This window comes from Canis lupus, chromosome 5 (assembly GCF_011100685.1).
Source record: "Canis lupus familiaris isolate Mischka breed German Shepherd chromosome 5, alternate assembly UU_Cfam_GSD_1.0, whole genome shotgun sequence".
NCBI lineage: Eukaryota > Metazoa > Chordata > Mammalia > Carnivora > Canidae > Canis > Canis lupus.
Genome location: NC_049226.1, coordinates 64,084,252 through 64,103,457, shown reverse-complemented (window position 1 = coordinate 64,103,457; position 19,206 = coordinate 64,084,252). Strand labels below are relative to the sequence as shown.

The following is a 19,206-nucleotide window of genomic DNA, read 5'->3' as shown; positions in this document are numbered from 1 at the left end:
TAAATAAGAGAGAACTCAGTCTTTTTTTTTCTTTTAATTTTTATTTATGATAGTCACACAGAGAGAGAGAGAGAGAGACAGAGACATAGGCAGAGGGAGAAGCAGGCTCCATGCACCGAGAGCCCGATGTGGGATTCAATCCCGGGTCTCCAGGATTGCGCCCTGGGCCAAAGGCAGGCGCTAAACCGCTGCGCCACCCAGGGATCCCTCTTCTTAAATACTTTATTATCCTAATATCCAGGCATCTATCGAGTTGATGTAGTGGCCCAAGTCAGTTTGCCTGACCCACCAAGTAAGCAGGTATTAGGAAAGGCCAGACATTAGTCAACATGGTCAGTGGGTTTGTATGTATTAACACTTGCTCTGTGATTTTGCAGGAAACTCAGCTGCCATTTATCTTGGTTTCAGAGCTGCACAGCTTGATGCTGAATAAAAGTATCTTGAGCCACACATATGAAGAGAGGGCTCTTTTCTAAAGATCTGAACTCAAATCCAATATGAAAAGCACAGGTCACTGTGGGCCTTGTCAGGAGCCCAGGGGAGTTGTCAGCCAGGCTCCCTTGAACTATTCATCTCTGCAATCCATACTGATAAACTAAGCAATGCTGCTGGTTTTGACAAATGAATTCCCTCTCTTCTTATCCTTAGCTAACCTTCTTATTTTTGCCCTTTTTTGCTGAAAGGAATTAATGTTAATGCATTTATTTAATTCAGAGATCCCAGACATCTAAAGCAAAGAAGCCAATTAACGTGAGGCACCTAGCATATTGGGTTTGCCAAAGTAAGTGTTAAATGACAACAGTTACCCCTCTGTGTTACCCAGCTGCACTGTGTTGCCTGCCAAAACTCCTCTGGAAGGCCTGGCATTAGTGGGCAGAGGAGGCCCTTATCAGGCCGGTGGTGTCTGGGCACAGAGGCACAAGCTCTTGGCTGTCCAGGCACAGTGACATGGCCAGACCTCAGAAAGGCCTCAGGGCCTGCTCTAAATAAATCATGGCTCTGTGCAAGCTCCAAACCAAGAGCAGCCAGGGCTTGGGTGAGCAACAGGAAGTCCCTCAGGGTCATCACTGTGGCTCTTAGATCCCTGTCTCTGTGTGCACCTGGGACGTAAGTGAGCCCAATGAATGAGGCATCTTCCTCCTTGGGCGAGACTGGCAGATCCAAGCTCACCCAGGCCCATCTTCAGTACTCATGCTCTGTGCCCAGTGCAACTCTCCAGTGGGGAGGAGATTCTGGAATCTTCTCCATCCCCAGATGGGAGGGAAAACATGACCCACTGCACTAGTTAGGAAGATGTTAAAGTAGAGAGTGCAGAAAGAAAGAGGACAAATGGTGTGTAAAGATGGACAACTGCTAATGACAAACTCTCAGCTTTCTGGTTGACTAGAGCGATGTACCTAAGGTAATAAGATGAAATTCACTTTCGAAATCATATAATGGCTAGCAGTTTTCAGAGCAAGAATTTTTGTTTTGTTTTGTTTTGTTTTCTGCACTTCCTGCCTGGAAACTCCTGGCAGAGGTTTCTAGTTTTCCTCACAGGGGGAAACCTAGCTATCTTCCATCCTTAGCGGGACAGCGGGGGTGGGGGTGCGGAGGGGGTGGGGGGAGTGAGGAGGTGGGGGCAGGAATCTTCGAAGGTGGGCGGGTGTGTGTGGCCGATGGGCATGACCTCAGCCCAAATTTGAATCTAATTTGGATAACGCCTGGGACCCTTGGGTGGCAGATCTTCCTTTCCTCCCTGTCCCCCTCCTTCACTGAAGGCATCTTTACCGAGCATCTGCTCCGTACAGCAGGCGCTGTAGCTAAGAAGTGGAACTTAGGTGCTAGTCGGGGAGACACGCAAAAAACAAAACCAAGCACCACCAAAACGCAACGGGATGCGTTGAGGAGCTTCGGGGAGATCAAGCACGGGGTTGATGCCAGGGTGCTGGCAAGACCTACCCACTCCGGCAACCCCGGGCTCCGCCCAGCGCGCGTTGCTAGGAACTCGCCTCCGCGGTTGCTAGGGGCTGTCACAGCCCTCGGAGTCTCGCGAGGATCTTCAAGACTTCGCGCAGGACCGCCCATCGGTTGCCGGGAGACCGCGCAGCCTCCGCCCGGCTGGCGCTTCTGTCTGCGGGGGGCAAGAGTCGACCACCAGAGCCATGGTGAGGAGGAGCGGGGGCCGGGGGCTCCTTGGTTACCCGGCCCTGCGCGCAGAGAGGCCCCCGGACGGGGAAGCCTGGGTCCCCGGGACCTGTGCACGCTGAGACCCCAGAATGGGGAGGCCTGGAGCTCCGGGTTACAGGAACTGAGGCCTTGGTACTCTCGTGGCGTCTTGGGGAGGAGAGCACTGGGTGCTCGGGGTCCTGGATCGCGGATCCCACACGCACTTGGACCTGAGCGATCCGAGCTCTCTGAGCTCTCCAGGATCCGGCCCTCGCAGGGGTGCTCGTAGACGCCCCGCCCCGATCCAGGGTCTGGTGTGCACGCTGTCCAGAAGGACCTGGTCAGAAGGATTTCCTGTTTGGAAGTCTCAATCCTCCAGATCTTTAGGACTTAGTACAGGCAGGCCTAGGACCCTGGTGCATGCAGCGTCCCATGGCGCACAGTCGGGTTCAGGGACCTCCATTCTCTGGGACGAAGAGCCTGGGGCACACCAGCGTGGCTAGGGGTCCCTCTGCACCAAGGGGTCCTGGACAGAGCCTCAGGGTACAGTAGCTGCTGTTTCCTTGCAGAGCTTCGGAGGAGTCAGGCCTATACGGAGCAGAGCAGGGTGAGAGCTCATGGCTTCACCAGTTCTACATCCCTGTTTCTCTCCCGTAGTAGGACCCTCAGCTGCCCCGCCCTGATACAGGAGTTTTCAGGAGCTGGTTTTCCAGGCAGACGCAGCAGGAGGGAGTATCAGCTGGTGGGGAGGATGCCTCTCCCAGAGCTATGCCAAGCCCCTGCACTTGGCTGTGAATTACCAAGTAGTTAAGAACCTGTGGGACCTTCTCTTGGGCTGGACTTCTTGGAGTAGAAGGCTGGGAAAGAGGGCAGGAGGCTAGGAGTAAAGATTTCAGTGCATGGGTCTTTTAAAACCAGCTGGAAAAGACCACCAAAATACCTACGTGTATCACTAGCTTGTTGGAATATGGGTGATTTTCCTGTTTTCTTTTTACGTTTCTGTGTTTTCTAAGATCCATGTAAAAGTTTTTTGTAAAAAAATTTTTTTAAATAAATTTTTCTTGTAGTCACAAAAACGTTAGACCTGTAGACATACATAAATACATATAAAAGCATTAATAGAAGCATTTAGATGCACACACACACGTGTTACAGAAACATGTAGATGCATGCACACACAAAAGCATGAATCACAGAATTAGTTAGAAGTGAAGGCAGAAGGTAAGGATTTGGAAGTTCAATACCTACTTGAGTGGCCCTTGGCAAGTGAATGGGGGTGGGAGGTTCTTTCATCTTGTCCAAGTTGTTAAAAGCAAAAGTGACACTATGACCAGTTCCGTGTGGTTCATTTACAGAGCACCCACTCTGTGGTGAGTGCTGTCTGCTTCAGCTCTTGACCAAGGCCCTTGGAAGCAGTTTTATATTTGGAAGAAAGGAAGCCTCATGTCACCACCTGTGATCGTTGCTGTAGGGCCGTTTCTCCTTACCCAGTTTTTTTGCAGGTTTCTCTATGGTGGTTACCAGGTATTATTGCCAACATGGTAATGTTTGACAGTGTGCTATTGGGATTCTTCCTGGCTAAGTAAATTTTGTATTCATGCCCCGGAGGTCCCTGCCACATACCAAGGAGTCGATTTGGAACACGTTCCCCCTCCCTTTCTTTTTGAGGGAGAAAATGTTCTCTTCTGAAAAGGATGATTTTTTCCCTTGCTTCTTGAAAGGTGTCAACAGAGAATGTGTGGGGTGGTTATGGGTGGGAAACCTGAGGGCACAGTGATGTGCTCCAGATGGGGCATGAGACAGTGAGCAATAGGAGAGAGGTGCCAGAACAGGTACTCTTATCCCAGTATGCCCAGGGGCTCATCAGAGCCAGCCAGAAGGTGATGCCTTTAGACAGAGTTTCCCTTCCTTACCTAATCATCTTTTCTTTAATCAAAGGCACCCAAGAAGAAAGGAAAGAAAGGGAAAACCAAAGGTACCCCGATTGTTGACGGGCTTGCTCCGGAGGACATGAGCAAGGAGCAGGTGAGCAAGGCCTTAGCCTCGTCTTGGGTCGGGATGGGACTGGTGGGTGTTGCTCCAAGTTGTCTCTGGCTGTGTGTCTTTATGAACTTCTTTCAGACTACTGCCTACTGCCTCCTTGTCTGTCTCCCCTTAGTCTGTTCCTGCACTTCTATCCAAACCAGTGTATGCTATCTCCCATTTCCATTCTTCTCATTTTCTCCAAAACTATCAAGTGCAGTACATATTTTTAAAAAAACAACATTACAGGGATGCCTGGGTGGCTCAGCAGTTGAGCATCTGCCTTCAGCTCAGGACATGATCCCGATTCCGAGATCAAGTCCCACATCAGGCTTCCTGCATGGAGCCTGCTTCTCCTCCCTCTTTGTCCTTCTCCAATTGACTTATTTCTCTCAGCATAATACCCTCCAGTTCTATCCATGTGGAAGCAAATGGTGAGTATTCGTCTTTTCTGATGGCTGAGTAATATTCCATTGTGTGTGTGTGTGTGTGTGTGTGTGTATACACATACATATATATACCAGATTTTCTTTATTCATTCATCTGTCAAAGGACATTGTGGCTCTTTCCCTTTCCACAGTTTGACTGTTGTGGACATTGCTGTTACAAACATTGGGGTGCAGGTGTCCCGGGATATAAAACCTATTTTTAATTTTCTGTGTATCCTTTCAGTCTTACCCTTTTATGTAGCTGATGTTTGCTGAGCTGTTATCACTGTATATGCATATATAGTATTCTTATTTATTTTATTTGCCATTAAACAGTTGGAATTATTTTAAGTCACTTGTTCATTTTGATTAAGAGCTAGAGAACATAATTATATAATTATAATTTCAGTCAAAAGCCTCTTAAAAACTGTAACACAGGGATCCCTGGGTGGCGCAGCGATTTAGCGCCTGCCTTTGGCCCAGGGCGCGATCCTGGAGACCCGGGATTGAATCCCACATTGGGCTCCCGGTGCATGGAGCCTGCTTCTCCCTCTGCCTATGTCTCTGCCTCTCTCTCTCTCTCTCTCTCTGTGTGACTATCATAAATAAATAAAAATTAAAAAAAAACCAACTGTAACACATTATGAATGATGAGAGCAGATGTAGTGCCTCCCTCAGCCTCCATCTTGATGACTGACCCGTGAGTGTCTGATAGGGACCTGTGGAGGGTTCCATGTCAGCTTGTGTGTTAGTGTTAATAAACCTAACTTTCTTTTGATATATTTTTTTAAGATTTATTTATTTATTTGAGAGAGAAAGAGCAAGAGAAGGAGAGAAGCAGACTCCTCACTGAGCTCAGGGCCTGATGCAGGGCTTGATCCCAGGATCCTGAGATCGTGACCTGAGCCAAAACCAAGAGTTGAGTTGGAGGCTTAATGAACTGAGCCACCCAGATGTCCTTCTTTTGATAGTTTTATGATAAGATGTAAATACAAAGGAAATACCATGAGCTGAAGGTGGAGAGCTGGGCAGAGGCCCTTGCACAGTGGTGAGGAGTTGCTTTATTCTGTATGCAGGGAAACCATAGGTAGTTCAGCAGATGGTAATGGGTTCAAGTTTGTATTTTGGAGAGATCACTGGAGCTGCTGTGTGGAGATTGGATTGCACATCATATTGTCCCAACACTTGAGCTGTTTCTTGTCTCTGTGGATACAGGACTGGGACACAGCAGTGGTCATTCTGCACGTGTGCGACTGCCACCCCAGATCTCTCCAGGGTCCAGCAGGGTTGAGGGACTGGGGACAGCTGCAGTCAGTTAATTGGATGATTACTCTATGGGCATTGGGCTCCGGGTGGTATGTTTTTTTTTTTTTTTTTTAAATATTTTATTTACTTATTTATTGAGAGAAAGTGAGAGAGTGAGAGCAAGGGGAGGGCAGATAGAGAGGGAGAGAATCTCAAGCAGACTCTGCTGAGCACAGAGCCTGATGAGGGACTTGATCTCATGACTCTGATATCATGACCTGAGCCGTAATCAAGAGTTGGATGCTTAACTGACTGAGCCACCCAAGCACCCTTGTTTCCTGAGTTTTTTTTTTTTTTAAGATTTTATGTATTTATTTATTCATGAGAGACACACACACACACACACAGAGGCAGAGACACAGGCAGAGGGAGGAGCAGGCTCCATGCAGGGAGCCTGATGTGGGACTCGATCCCGGGACTCCAGGATGATGCCTTGGGCTGAAGGCAGGCGCTAAACCACTGAGCCACCCAGGGATCCCCTGTTTCCTGAGTTTTAAAGAGAAGCTAGAAATCCATATATTTATAAGAAACCCAATATTCATTGAAATCTGACAGTCAGCCAGTCAAAGTAGGTAGGAGCCTAGTGTAAGCTATTTTGAGTTTGGACACTAAAGGTCTGTGACACGAAGACCCTGCCATCCACTGAGGCCCTAGTCAGACGCTCCTGCACAGCCAGGCTCCATGCAGGTTCCTCACCACAGAGCTCCTCCGGCTACCACTCCTCAGGTGGTTGTTATCTTGGCCTTCTCTTCATGTGAGAAATGTGATTTCTCTGTGGGGAGTGGGGTTATCAGGAGAGAAACCCTTAACAGTGAGTGGCTTGATGTTGTGCTCAAAAGATTACAAATTCTTTTTTTTTTTTTTTTTAATTTAAATTTTACTTAGTTAACATGCAGTGCCATATTGGTTTCTGGAGTAGAATTCAGTGATTCATCACTTCCATACAACACCCAATGCTCACCCTAACATGCCCACCCCCCATGTATTCCATCCCCCAGCCACCTCCCTCATCCCTCAGTTTGCTCTCTATCACTACGAGTCTTTTATGGTGGGGCACCTGGGTGGCTCAGTAGGTTAAGCGTCTGCCCTTGGCTCAGGTTTTGATCCTGGGGTCCTGATAACAAGCCCCATATCAGGCTCCCCATGTTGTTGCAAATGGCAAGACCTCATTCTTTTTGATGGTTGAGTAGTATTCCATTATATGTATATTCCTCATCTTCTGTATCCATTCATCAGTTGATGGACATTTGGGCTCTCTCCAATTTGGTTATAGTAGATAATGCTGCTGTAAACATTGGGGTGCGTGTACTGCTTCAAATCTGTATTTTGTATCCTTTGGGTAATAAATACCTAGTATTGCTATTGCTGGGTCATAGAGTAGTTCTTGTTTTAACTTTGTGAGATACCTGTCTGCTGTTTTCCAGAGTGGCCACACCAGTTTGTATTCCAACCAACAGTGTAAGAGGGTTCCCCTTTCTCCCCTTTCTCAGTGTAAAAGGGTCCCCCTTTTTCCCCTCCTGCCAACACCTCTTATTTCTTATGTTGTTAATTTTAGCCATTCTGACTGGTGTGAGGTAGTGTCTCAATCTGGTTTTGATTTGTATGTCCCTGATGATGAGTGATGGTGAGCATTTTTTCATGTGTCTGTCAGCCATCTGGATGTGTTCTTTGGAAAAGTGTCTATACATATGTCTTCTGCCCATTTCTTAACTGAATTATTTGTTTTCTGGGTGTTGAGTGTGATAAGCTCTTTATAAATTTTGGATACTAGCCCTTTATCCGAAATATCATTGCAAATATCTTCTCCCATTCTGTGGGCTGCCTTTTACTTTTGTTGATTGTTTCCTTTGCCGTGCAGGAGCTTTTTATCTTGATGAAGTCCTAATAGTTCATTTTTGCTTCTGTTTCCCTTGCCTCTGGAGACATTGATGACCAAATCTTGATGGAAATAAAATTCACAAGGAAACCAAGAGCCTGTCCTACTTTCCTTTTAATTTTAACCTATTTGCAGATTTGCAGTTGGTTTTGGATCAAACCTTTTTTGACTGTTAGGGGGTCTTCTGGTTTTGTGTATTTTTTTTGCTTAACACATACCTTTAAAGGTGAGTGTTTTTTAATTTAGCATTATTTTGTGAATATCTATGGTGCTCTAACATTTTCTTATCTGTGTGTCTTTGGGACCTATGATCCTACTATAGATTTACTCTAATTTTTCAATCATTTCACTATTTATTTATTTATTTATTATTATTTTTTTATTTTTATTTATTTATGATAGTCACACAGAGAGAAAGAGAGAGAGACAGAGACACAGGCAGAGGGAGAAGCAGGCTCCACGCACTAGGAGCCCGATGTGGGATTCGATCCCGGGTCTCCAGAATCGTGCCCTGGGCCAAAGGCAGGCGCCAAACCGATGCGCCACCCAGGGATCCCTCATTTCACTATTTAAAATCATCTTAGATTACTTCCTTTTAAAATTTTTAAAAAGGATTTATTTATTTGTTTGAGAGAGAGTGCATGTGTGTGAGTGGGGGGGAGGGGCAGAGGGAGAGAACCTACAAGCAGATACCCCACTGAACGTGGAGCCTGACTAGCTCTATCCCACCATCCATGAGATCATGACCTGAGCCAAAACCAAGAGTTGGACTCAACCAACTGAACCACCCAGGTGCCCTATCCTTTTAAAATTTTTTGCTGTTGTAATAATGGTGTGGCTAATATCTTTGAGCAGAAAGCTCTTGTGTTTTTTGCAAAATTTCTTTAGTCTAAATTCCCAGGAATGGATTAAAGGATATAATCATTTTATGACTATTGCCCACATTCAAGATATTTCTTTCTTTTTTTTTTAATTTTATTTATTTATTCATGAAAGAGACAGAGAGGTAGAGACATAGGTAGAGGGAGAATCAGGCTCCATGCCGGGAGCCTGATGTGGGACTCGATCCTGGGACTCCAGGATCATGCCCTGAGCCAAAGGCAGGTGCTTAACCGCTGAGCCACCCAGAAGTCCCCACATTCAAGATATTTCTATTTTCTGAATCTGTCCTATCTTTGGAACCTTCCTAGCGTCATATATTTTTAAAGAGATTTTATTTATTTATTCACGATAGACACAGAGAGATAGGCAGGGACATAAGCAGAGGGAGAAACAGGCTCCCTGCAGTACTCTGATGCAGGACTCTGTCTCAGGACCCCAGGATCACAACTTGAGCCAGAGGCAGATGCCCAACCACTGAGCCATGCAGGTGCCCCCTAGCATCATATTTTCACTTTTTACTTTTAGTTTTTACTTGTTTGTAGGTGTGAGTTGTCCTTCTTTTTTCTTTGAATTGGGTGGGCCCTTGCTGGGTCCTCATGGCTCTGCTCTGCCTGGCAGGTGGAGGAGCATATCAGCCGCATCCGCGAGGAGCTGGACCGTGAACGCGAGGAGCGCAACTACTTCCAATTAGAGCGGGACAAGATCCACACCTTCTGGGAGATCACACGGAGGCAGCTGGAGGAGAAGAAGGCTGAGCTGCGCAACAAAGACCGGGAGATGGAGGAGGCTGAGGAGAGGCATCAGGTTGAGATCAAGGTAAGTGGGGCTGACCTGCCTATCCCAGCAGGTCTTCGCGTATGGAACAGAGGGGTGGACAAGGGACAGGGGGCATTTTCTCTCCTTTCTTTGGGGGTTGCGCCCTTTGTACCCTTTACACTGGGAAATGAAGGTATTTTTCATAAAAGGATATGTGCGTACAGGTGAGCATGCATATGCAAGAGTGTGTGTGAGAGTGTGCAGGTGAGCAGGTGGTGCTCCCGCTGCCCACAGGTCTACAAGCAGAAGGTGAAACACCTGCTGTACGAGCATCAGAACAACCTGACAGAGATGAAGGCCGAGGGCACCGTGGTCATGAAGCTAGCCCAGAAGGAGCACCACACACAGGAGGGTATACTACGCAAAGATATGCGGGCGCTAAAGGTGGAGCTCAAGGAGCAGGAGTTGGCCAACGAGGTGGTGGTGAAGAACCTGCGGCTGGTAGGTGTGAGGGTCGCCAGGGCCTGATTGGCTCCTGGGGACCGTGAACTCCTGATTATTCAACATAACTGGGAATTCATATTTTTTATAGAAGTTCCTCACATTTTAGCAATTAATTGAAATGTTAAAAGAAAATAAGCACACAGCCAGACAAATCCCATTTGGGAGCCAAGTACAAAGTCATGTCTCAACTTGAGTAACAAACTGACTTCACAGGGTCCCTCTCCACATGCTGCTGATACCTGACACCTGGCTGCTTTCCCAGGGAGTCTATCAGGTGCACCTAGAAATATACAGAACCATTAAAGTGTCCAGTGTGCTAGCCCCTAGGCAGCCACAGCAGTTTGTCATGCAAGTCAGGTTCATGAGTACCTGGCCGAGTTTTTGGTCCTTTCTGAGAGGGAGCTGGCGAGGTTCCAGATGGTGGTTGAAATTCGTTTGGTGAGTGCTTGTAAGGTCCCAGGCCCTGATGGTCCAGTAAGGAGATGGAAGACAGAATAGACTGTTGAATGCATAGAGCATATCTACAGGCATGAGTGCTGTGGGAAGAGGGTGCTGGGGATTGGGGGGGTGTTGCATTTTTTCACAAGAAGTTCTGGGGATGCCTCAATGAGAAGGTGACATTTGGAAAAAAGCTGGAAGGAGGTGGGGGCTGAGCTGGGCTTGAGGAGACCAAGTCTGGAGAAGGGATAGGGAATGAGCCAGTGTGAAGGTCCAGAGGAACAAGGGGCAAGGAGGTGCGGGAGATAGGTCAGAGCTTGTTGGCATCAAAAACCACAGTTAGGGTTGGGCCTTTGACCCAAGCTGAGTTGGGGTACCTTTGGTGGACTTGGGGTGAGGGAAGATGTGTCTGACTTTGGTTTTCTTTCTTTCTTTCTTTCTTTTTTTTTTTTTTTTTTTTTTTAAGATTTTATTTATTTATTCATGAGAGACACAGAGAGAAAGAGAGGGGAGAAGCAGGCTCCATGCAGAAGCCCGATGTGGGACTCGATCCCAGGACCCCAGGATCATGCCCTGAGCCAAAGGCAGATGCTCAACCGCTGAGCCACACAGGCATCCCTGACTTTGGTTTTCTAAGGCTCTTTCCTGGCCATGGGTTGAGAAGACTTTGTCACACATTTGCCTCATGCCTAGAGGCAAACCAGCCTCAACTCAATCTGGAAAAAAATCAGTAATGGTGCAGACTTTGCAGCGAAGCCTGAGGGTGAAGTCTTGGTCTGCAAGAATTGTCTGGTCTTTGCTGACAGAAGTACAGCCTGGGCTGGTTTCCAGTGAATTTAGTAATGTGGGGCTGTCTGCTTACCTGAGGCCTGCATATGGAATAGTTACATGGTCAGTTCCCCTTTGTACAAAAATACTACTCTAAAATATAATCTAAATTTTTTATTGAAAAATTTAATATATAACTGTCATAATAATAAATTTATTTATTTATTTATTTATTTATTTATTTATTTATTTATTTATTTATTTATGATTTTATTTTATTTCAGGCTCCCTGCAAGGAGCCTGATGTGGGACTCATTCCCAGATCCCAGGATCACGCCCTGGGCCAAAGGCAGATGCTTAATCACTGAGCCACCCAGGCGTCCCTATAACTGTCATAATAATTTTTAATACTGCTCTAAGACACAGCTGAGGCAGAGTTGGCAGGCATCTGGAGAGTGCCTACAGCTCCGTGTAGACATGGCCAGTGGTCTCCAGCCTGGGTGGAGGCAGAGTGAGCCAAGGGCCAAGCGTGATTAGTGTTTGGAATGTCTTATAATTCTCTGTCAAGCTCAGAGGTGACTTTAGCTGAGGGAATTGAATTATGAAATGTGGGAATTACCAAAACCACATTATTCTGAGCATGATACGTGAGCTTGGAGATGAGGGGAACCCAGAACCTACCAGTAACAGCACAGGGTTTACTGAGTTGAATTTTTCATACCACTGAGGAGCTGGGCCAGCCCCAGGGAGAGGCTTCTGTGTGTATGTGTCACCTGGTAACAGCCTGCTTCTCTGCCTTTGCAGAAGCACACTGAGGAGATCACCAAGATGCGGAATGACTTTGAGAGGCAAGTGCGAGGTTGGTTTCTCACATGCACGCTGAATAAGACAGTGCCAGAGCCCCTCCCATCAGAAGGTCATTTACCTTCAGGGCTACTAACCCAAGCACAGAAACCAGGTTAAATTGGGCCAGACATGCTAAGAGAAGATGTGATAGCTTCCAAGGCTGATGGATTGTTCAGAATCCCGGAACAACTTATTTCCATGCAAGCTGGAGAGGCTGTGATGACCACCTACTTCCCCACTCCTGGCATAAATCAGCAGTTAGGAGCAACTGGCAGTATTCTTAGAATAGTCTTTTCCATGGCTCCTGACCTGAGGGGGCTCCTGTTTGAGAAGTCTGTCCGGTTTACTGATGAGACTCTGTAGTCTGACTGGCTGACCACACTGCCATGGGATCAGGTGACCCTAACCCAGGGATTGATTAGCAATGTCAGCTACACACAAAGGAAGGCAGACTATGTTGTGCATGCTGTATGTCATTTGTGAGCTTGTTTGCACAGCCTTTGTCCTGGTGGGTGTTCTTGGGCTGTGTTTATAGGTTCCATCTCTTCTGGAGCCTCTGGGTAATCTGCTCCTCTCTGTGCTTCTGCCTTTCAGAAATTGAGGCCAAGTATGATAAAAAGATGAAGATGCTTAGGGACGAGCTTGACCTGCAGAGAAAGACTGAGATCCATGAGGTGGAGGAGAGGAAGAATGGCCAGATCAACATGCTGATGCAGCGGCATGAAGAGGCCTTTGCAGACATCAAGAACTACTACAACGACATCACCCTCAACAATCTGGCCCTCATCAACTCCCTCAAGGTGCCACTCAAGGGCTGACCAGATCAGGAGTCCAGACACTAACCCTTGGCCCCATTGGGCCCAACACCCCTACTTACAAAAATATCTGTTGTCCTTGACTGAAATTCATAGGTACTGTAACCTCTCCACATTTATAGCTGAAAACAGCCAGGATGTTACCCTGAGTATAGTGTAGATGGGGCTGTGGGGCAGGATGCATCTGACAGGTAGAAAAGGTCATGCAGAATTGCAGTGGGAGCTACAGCATGGCTGCACGAGTGGTGTCATCATCCTGTAAGTGCTGGCAGTGGCAGAGTTCCCTAAGTGGGGAATGCCCCATGGGTCCTGAGCAAAGTGTTATCTCAATTTGTGTACAAGGGGCATTCCTAGAAAATTCAGAATAAGTTAAGACCGTGCAAAATTACTCTGTTTATACATAAAATAGGTCTAGGACCTCAGGGCTGTTCTTTGAGGGCAGGAGGGCTCATGGCCCTCACCCCCAAAGACCGCAGCTCCCTCTGCTTTGCCTAACCCTTCCACACCTGCGCTTGTGCCAACAGGAACAGATGGAGGACATGCGCAAGAAGGAAGATCACCTCGAGAAGGAGATGATGGAGGTGTCTATGCAGAACAAGCGCCTGGCAGACCCTCTCCAGAAGGCTCGGGATGACATGAACGAAATGCAGAAGAAGCTCAGGAACTATGAGTGGGACAAGCAGATTCTGATTGTGAGTTTCCTCCTGAATTTACCTCTCTCACACTTTCTCCGGGGCTCAGGAGAAGAACATCAGTAAGCTGTCTCCTGAGACCTAGAGCAGGGTTTGGCCTTTAGGGACAAATACATCTCTCCTTTGTTTGACTGGTGTCCTCCATAGATGGGAGGGGAAGTTGGTGCGTGCTCTGTGAGACATTCCTACCAGCCTGCCAGTGTTAGGCTTAGCTTCTTGTGTCTTTGAGCCAGCTCATGCTTGCTTGCTTGCTTTCTATTTTCTTTTCTTTTTTTTTTTTTTTAAGATTGTATTTATTTATTCATGAGAGACACACACACACACACAGAGGCAGAGACACAGGCAGAGGGAGAAGCAGGCTCCATGTAGGGAGCCCAATGTGGGACTCGATCCCAGACCCCAGGATCACACCCTGGGCCAAACATGGCGCTAAACTGCTGAGCCACCCAGGCTGCCTTCTTTTTCTTTTTCTTTTTCTTTTTCTTTTTCTTTTTCTTTTTCTTTTTCTTTTTCTTTTTCTTTTTCTTTTTCTTTTTCTTTTTCTTTTTCTTTTCTTTTCTTCTTTTTCTTTTTTTTCTTTTTTTCTTTCTTTTCTTTCCTTTTTCCTTTTTCCTTTTCTTTTCTTTTCTTCTTTTTTCTTTCTATTGAAGCAGTCTACAGCCAGTGTGGGCCTTGAACTCCTAACCCTAAGATCAAGAGTCACCAGGTGATCCTGAGCCAGCTCTTTCCGATGATTATTTTTGGGCTTGCCGCCCCCTAGGAGCCTGTGGTATGTGGATGCCTGATCCGAATACTTTTTGTGTCCTACCCCTCATTTTCTCTCCAGTGTACAAAAGCCCGTTTGAAGGTCGCTGAGAAAGAGCTGAAGGCCCTACAGTGGGAACATGAGGTGCTGGAGCAGCGGTTCCTCAAGGTGAGCAGGTGCTGGGCGGTCCTGCAGCGGGCTGGCTGGATGCCTGACCAGTGAGGAACTCTTCCTGCACCTGGTTCCCAGGGGTTTTAGTACTGTTGCTGGGTTTTCAAGGTTTGAAGCTAGGAGTCCTGTTGCCCACTCCTTATTCTGCAAGGCTCTATGAGGTGATGAGGCACAAACCTGTGGCACGTTCTGTAGAAGGCCCCGCAGATGCCCTGGTGGGAGCTAGTCATTCCCAGTTCTCCTGCAGGCTCATCTCTGAGACACATGAAGGGTACCTGTCCCCTTGCATCTGGGATCTTTTTCTTTTTTTTTTATTTATTTTTTATTTTTTTTATTTTTTATTTTTTTTTATTTTTGGGATCTTTTTCATCTATAGACGTGTCTCTAAGTACTAAAGTGTTAGGCGTGCTTGGTAAGGAAGGAAGTCATGGAATCCTGACATCTGTAAGTGAACATGAGAGGGCCTTCCTGCTGCTCAGCGCTGTTCTCCTCACAAGTGGTAGCAGCTCCTTTTGTTTCTCACAGACTTCCTGTGTATCCTTGTATAGCTGTGGCTTCATGCGCTTTTTCTTTTCTTTTCTTTTTTAATCTCCACTTAGTTGTGCTCTCTCTCCAGATTGTGCACATAGAACAGCCAGGTTAGGCTCTTTGCCTGAGGGCCCCACTGTTCATGCAGCCAGTTCCCCTGGACAGATATCTGTTTCAGTCCATTGCTGTTGCAAACATGGCAGCCACAATCATCCTTTTAAGTTTTTTGTTTTTTAACAAAAGATTCTATTTATTTATTTGAGAGAGAGAAAAAAAAAAAAAAAAAAAAAACGAGTGGGGTGGGGGAAGGGCAGAGGGAGAAGCAGACTCTCTACTGAGCAGGGAACCCAATGTGGGGCTTGATCCCAGGACCTTGGGATTCTGACCTGAGCCCAAGGCAGAGGCTTCCCCGACTGAGTCACCAAGGTGCCTATGGAGTTTATCTTTGTGTAACTGTGAGCATCTCTTTTAAGAAAGTCAATCTCTAGCAGTAGGATTGCTGGGCCAGAAGGTTTGTTGTTCAGAATTTGGATAAAGTTTGCTCAGAGGAGCTGTTCTTTTTATTTTTTTTATGTTCATCTTATTTTAATTAAGTAATTGGATAATTTTTAAAATTAAAAAAAAATTTTTTTTAAAGATTTTATTTATTTGTTCATGAGAGACACAGAGAGAGAGGCAGAGACACAGGCAGAGAGAGGGGAGAAGCAGGCTCCCTATGGGGAGCCTGATGTTTTATTCAATCCCAGGACCCTGGGATCATTACCTGAGCCAAAGAGAGACACTCAACAACTGAGCCACCCAGGTGCCCCTGTCAACAGCTTTTATTTTTTATTTAATTTTTTATTATTTTTTAAAAAGATTTTATTTATTTTATTCATGAGAGACACAGCAAGAGAGAGAGAGAGAGAGAGAGAGGCAGAGACACAGGCAGAGGGAGAAGTAGGCTCCATGCTAGGAGCCCAATGTGGGACTCGATTCTGGGTCTCCAGGATCACAACCTGGGCTGAAGGTGGAGCTAAACTGCTGAGCCACCCGGGCTGCCCTGTCAACAACTTTTAAAGACCAAAGTGACAGGGACTAGATTGAAGCAAATCTAGGGAAAACTGTACAGTAAGGAGAAGCATAAGATGCTGTGGGTTTGAGCAGAATTCTCTTCTCTTTCTAGCTGTAAGATATGTTTTTATACCTTTAGAGAACATTCTGGAAGGGGTTACAGCCTATGTTCATACGTGGCCTCTGGGAGGTTGGTTAAGGGGTGTTTTACTTTTTATACTTCCACAAAGTCTTGCTCTTTTATGTGCACAGTGAAAAGTAAAAGAACTAAAAGCTCTTTTTAAAAGAACACCTTTATTTATCGGCAGGCAGTTGGCTCCAGAGATGTTCTGTAGATCTGCTATTTGTGGGGCATGTTGACGTGTGGAGTTCTGGGCTCTGAGGCTGGCACAAGGAGTGCATCCCCTCAACATTGCTTGATGGAGTTGATGCTTTGATCTCACGTAGGGGTGATCAGGGACAGGGTCTTTCCTGAGCCTACTGCCCAAACCCAACCCCTCTGTGGGGCCTGACTACCTCTCACCAGGGTACCTGGCTGCTTCCTGAAACAGCTTAGTGGAAGTGGATCTGATTAGTGTTTTCTCCTGCCTTCCACAGCGTGGATGGCTGCACGTCTTTAATCTGTCATAGAGCGTGGGTGTGCAGGCAGTGTAGACAACACAGAGACCCACCCATGGGTGGGTACTGGTGAATGGAATTCATTCTGCAGAATTGGTATGTTCTGGCCCAGGCGGGGGTGGAGCTGGGGGGCCGAGGTAGGAAGAGGCTTCTCCCCAGTGCCACGCCCCCAGGGGAGGTGGCCTCTTTATCACCACCTGACCCTTGCAGGTGCAGCAGGAGCGGGATGAGCTATATCGGAAATTCACTGCAGCCATCCTGGAGGTACAGCAGAAGGTGGGCTTCAAAAACCTGGTTCTGGAGCGTAAGCTACAGGCGCTGAGTGCTGCTGTGGAGAAGAAAGAGGTGCAGTTCAATGAGGTGCTGGCGGCTTCCAACCTGGACCCCACAGCGCTGACCCTCGTGTCCCGCAAACTGGAGGTAGGTCCCGGGTGGGCTCCTGGGGAGGGGCTGGGCTGCAGCCTCACGTTCTTGCCCCACCCAGCAGGTATCCTGGGCTCAGGTTGGGGGTCACTGTGTCATACGTGTGTGTCAGCCTCTGTCATTCCAGTGGAGACCCTCAGTTAATGTTGGGGAGGGACCATCATGGTTTCCTGTGGCCCAAGCATAGATGGGTGTTGCAGATGTGTGCGCACAGGCCTGCGTGTGCTATTAGGCTCCCCATGCTCTCTTTACTGGTTTTGCTCATGTCTTTCTGAGGTCTTTCTTCTTAACCTCTTTGTACCATCTGGCCCTGAGCCACTGCCCATCCAGTCCTCAAGACGGGTTTAGCTTAGCCTGTCAGGCCCTGGGTCTCTCAAGCTGCTCTGAAAATGTTGGTCCTCTGGTCCTCAGGCATCTGGTGACAAACCAGGCCCTGGGGACAGCTGAGCCTGTGAGCTGTCAGCCAAGGCCACTGCCACAGTCCACCTGGCATACTAAGATGTCCTGGTTGATGTGGGCTGTGAGCAGGGCTATGGGCATGCCTTTGTGTCGGGGGCTGGGGCAGGCTTCCCAGAGGGAGTTAACATCTGAGCCAAGGCTAGAGCATCTGTCCAGTCATGAGTTCACAGGTATTTGTGCAGATGTTCCTCTCTGCTGGGGCTGTGTTGGGCAGAGGGGAGAGCACTGAACAAGACAGATGAGGCCTGGGTGCCCAGGGGTTACCTGAGTCAACTGAGGAATCAGGACAGTGATCACCACCACCTATGGCCCAGCAGAGAAAAAACCTGACAGCACCTGGCAGGTCATCTCCTGCCCAGAACTGGGCCTGGTGTCTCTGTTCCTGGGCCTAGTGAGGGCATGTCACAGAAAGAATGGGTGATGCTGGACAAGCAGTCTTTGTTGCTGCCAGGGAAGGTGGTTGTGCTGGGATCCTGGCCCCCTGGATGACCTGCAGCCATCAGACCTGGGGCAGCCCCAGGTACAGTTCCCTTGAGGGCCAGGAAGTTAGGATGCAGGTCTGCACGTTTCCATAGAGACGCCCAGTGAGGGGAGGCCAGCTTGTCCCAGAGGTCCCTCCTTCCAGAGTGGAGGGTGCTTGTGTCTCTGCTCCTCCTGTGTGGAGAAACAGATCTTCTGAGTCAGGGGCCTAAGGAGGTTTCACTGTGCAGGTGTGTTTTAACCCGAGAAATTCACAGGCAGCATTTTTTTTTTTTTAAAGATTTTATTTATTTATTAATGAGAGACACAGAGAGCAAGAGGCAGAGACACAGGCAGAGAGAGAAACAGGCTTCATGCAGGGAGCCCGATGTGGGACTCGATCCTGGGACCCCTGGGCTGAAGGCAGGTGCTCAACTGTTGAGCCATCCAGGCGTCCCTACAGGCAGCATATTTAAGGTGATTTGTCAACATACAGTTTAGCTGAACAGTTTAGCCCATCATCTGTTCACATAGCACTTGGGCCCAGAGGATTAACTGTGTTAGGTCACTTAATCTTTTCTTAAAGCACTCTAGGGGCACCTAGGGGGCTCAGTTGATTAAGCGTCTGGCTGACTCTTGGTTTCACTCAGGTTATGATCTCATGGGTTGTGAGATCGATCCCCAAGACAGGCTCCCTCCACACGCAGTATGGAGTCGGCTTGAGAGTCTGTCTCTCCTTCCCCACTCTCATACACATTCTCTCTCTCTTTCTCTCTCAATAAATAAATCATACACACACACACACACACACACACACACACATAAAGTACTGTGGACTAGCCTACTGCCCACGTGGTCTTGACCTGAGGCTTGAGCTGCTACCTGATGTGTTGTACACTTGGGAGCCCCTTGCTCTGGTGTTGGGGGGAATGCAAGGCTGAAGGGAGGGAAGCAGAGCCAGAGGGATGGGAGTGGTTCTGAAGCATGTCTCCTGTGCCTGAATTTGAGGCTAGTGAGGAACCATGGAGGGTTCTGGGTGGGGCGGAGTAGATCAGAGACAGCCCCCTGGGAAGGCAGGAGGTGAGCTGGCACTGATGTGGGATGAAGGACTTGCTACTGATGGAGTCCAAGGTGACATATGCTTGTTTCTGGGTGAGACCAGGCATTGCTTCTGGGCAGCAGTGAGTCCTGGCTCAGTGGGCAGCAGGGCCTGTGGGGCCCGAGCCACTGGGACAGACTCTTGGGGCCTGAGGTGGTGCAGCCGCATAGG

General features: G+C 47.7%; 1 protein-coding gene across 4 annotated transcripts in view; it reads left to right on the top strand.

Annotated features, from left to right (window-relative positions):
- Positions 1 to 1,995: 1,995 nt before the first annotated feature.
- Positions 1,996 to 19,206, top strand: part of GAS8 (growth arrest specific 8) — a 21,115-nt gene continuing 3,904 nt past the window's right edge. The window contains exons 1-9 of one of the 4 annotated variants that reach the window (XM_038537961.1): positions 1,996 to 2,147; positions 4,087 to 4,173; positions 9,280 to 9,477; positions 9,712 to 9,918; positions 11,932 to 11,986; positions 12,568 to 12,773; positions 13,313 to 13,480; positions 14,307 to 14,393; positions 16,806 to 17,015. In XM_038537961.1, coding sequence (XP_038393889.1) covers positions 2,145 to 2,147; positions 4,087 to 4,173; positions 9,280 to 9,477; positions 9,712 to 9,918; positions 11,932 to 11,986; positions 12,568 to 12,773; positions 13,313 to 13,480; positions 14,307 to 14,393; positions 16,806 to 17,015 — 1,221 coding nt within the window. In that variant the 5' untranslated portion in view covers positions 1,996 to 2,144. Of the gene's footprint in view, positions 2,148 to 4,086; positions 4,174 to 9,279; positions 9,478 to 9,711; positions 9,919 to 10,852; positions 11,251 to 11,931; positions 11,987 to 12,567; positions 12,774 to 13,312; positions 13,481 to 14,306; positions 14,394 to 16,805; positions 17,016 to 19,206 lie in introns of those variants that run through there. The other 3 variants (XM_038537963.1, XM_038537964.1, XM_038537962.1) reach the window with 3 other exon arrangements.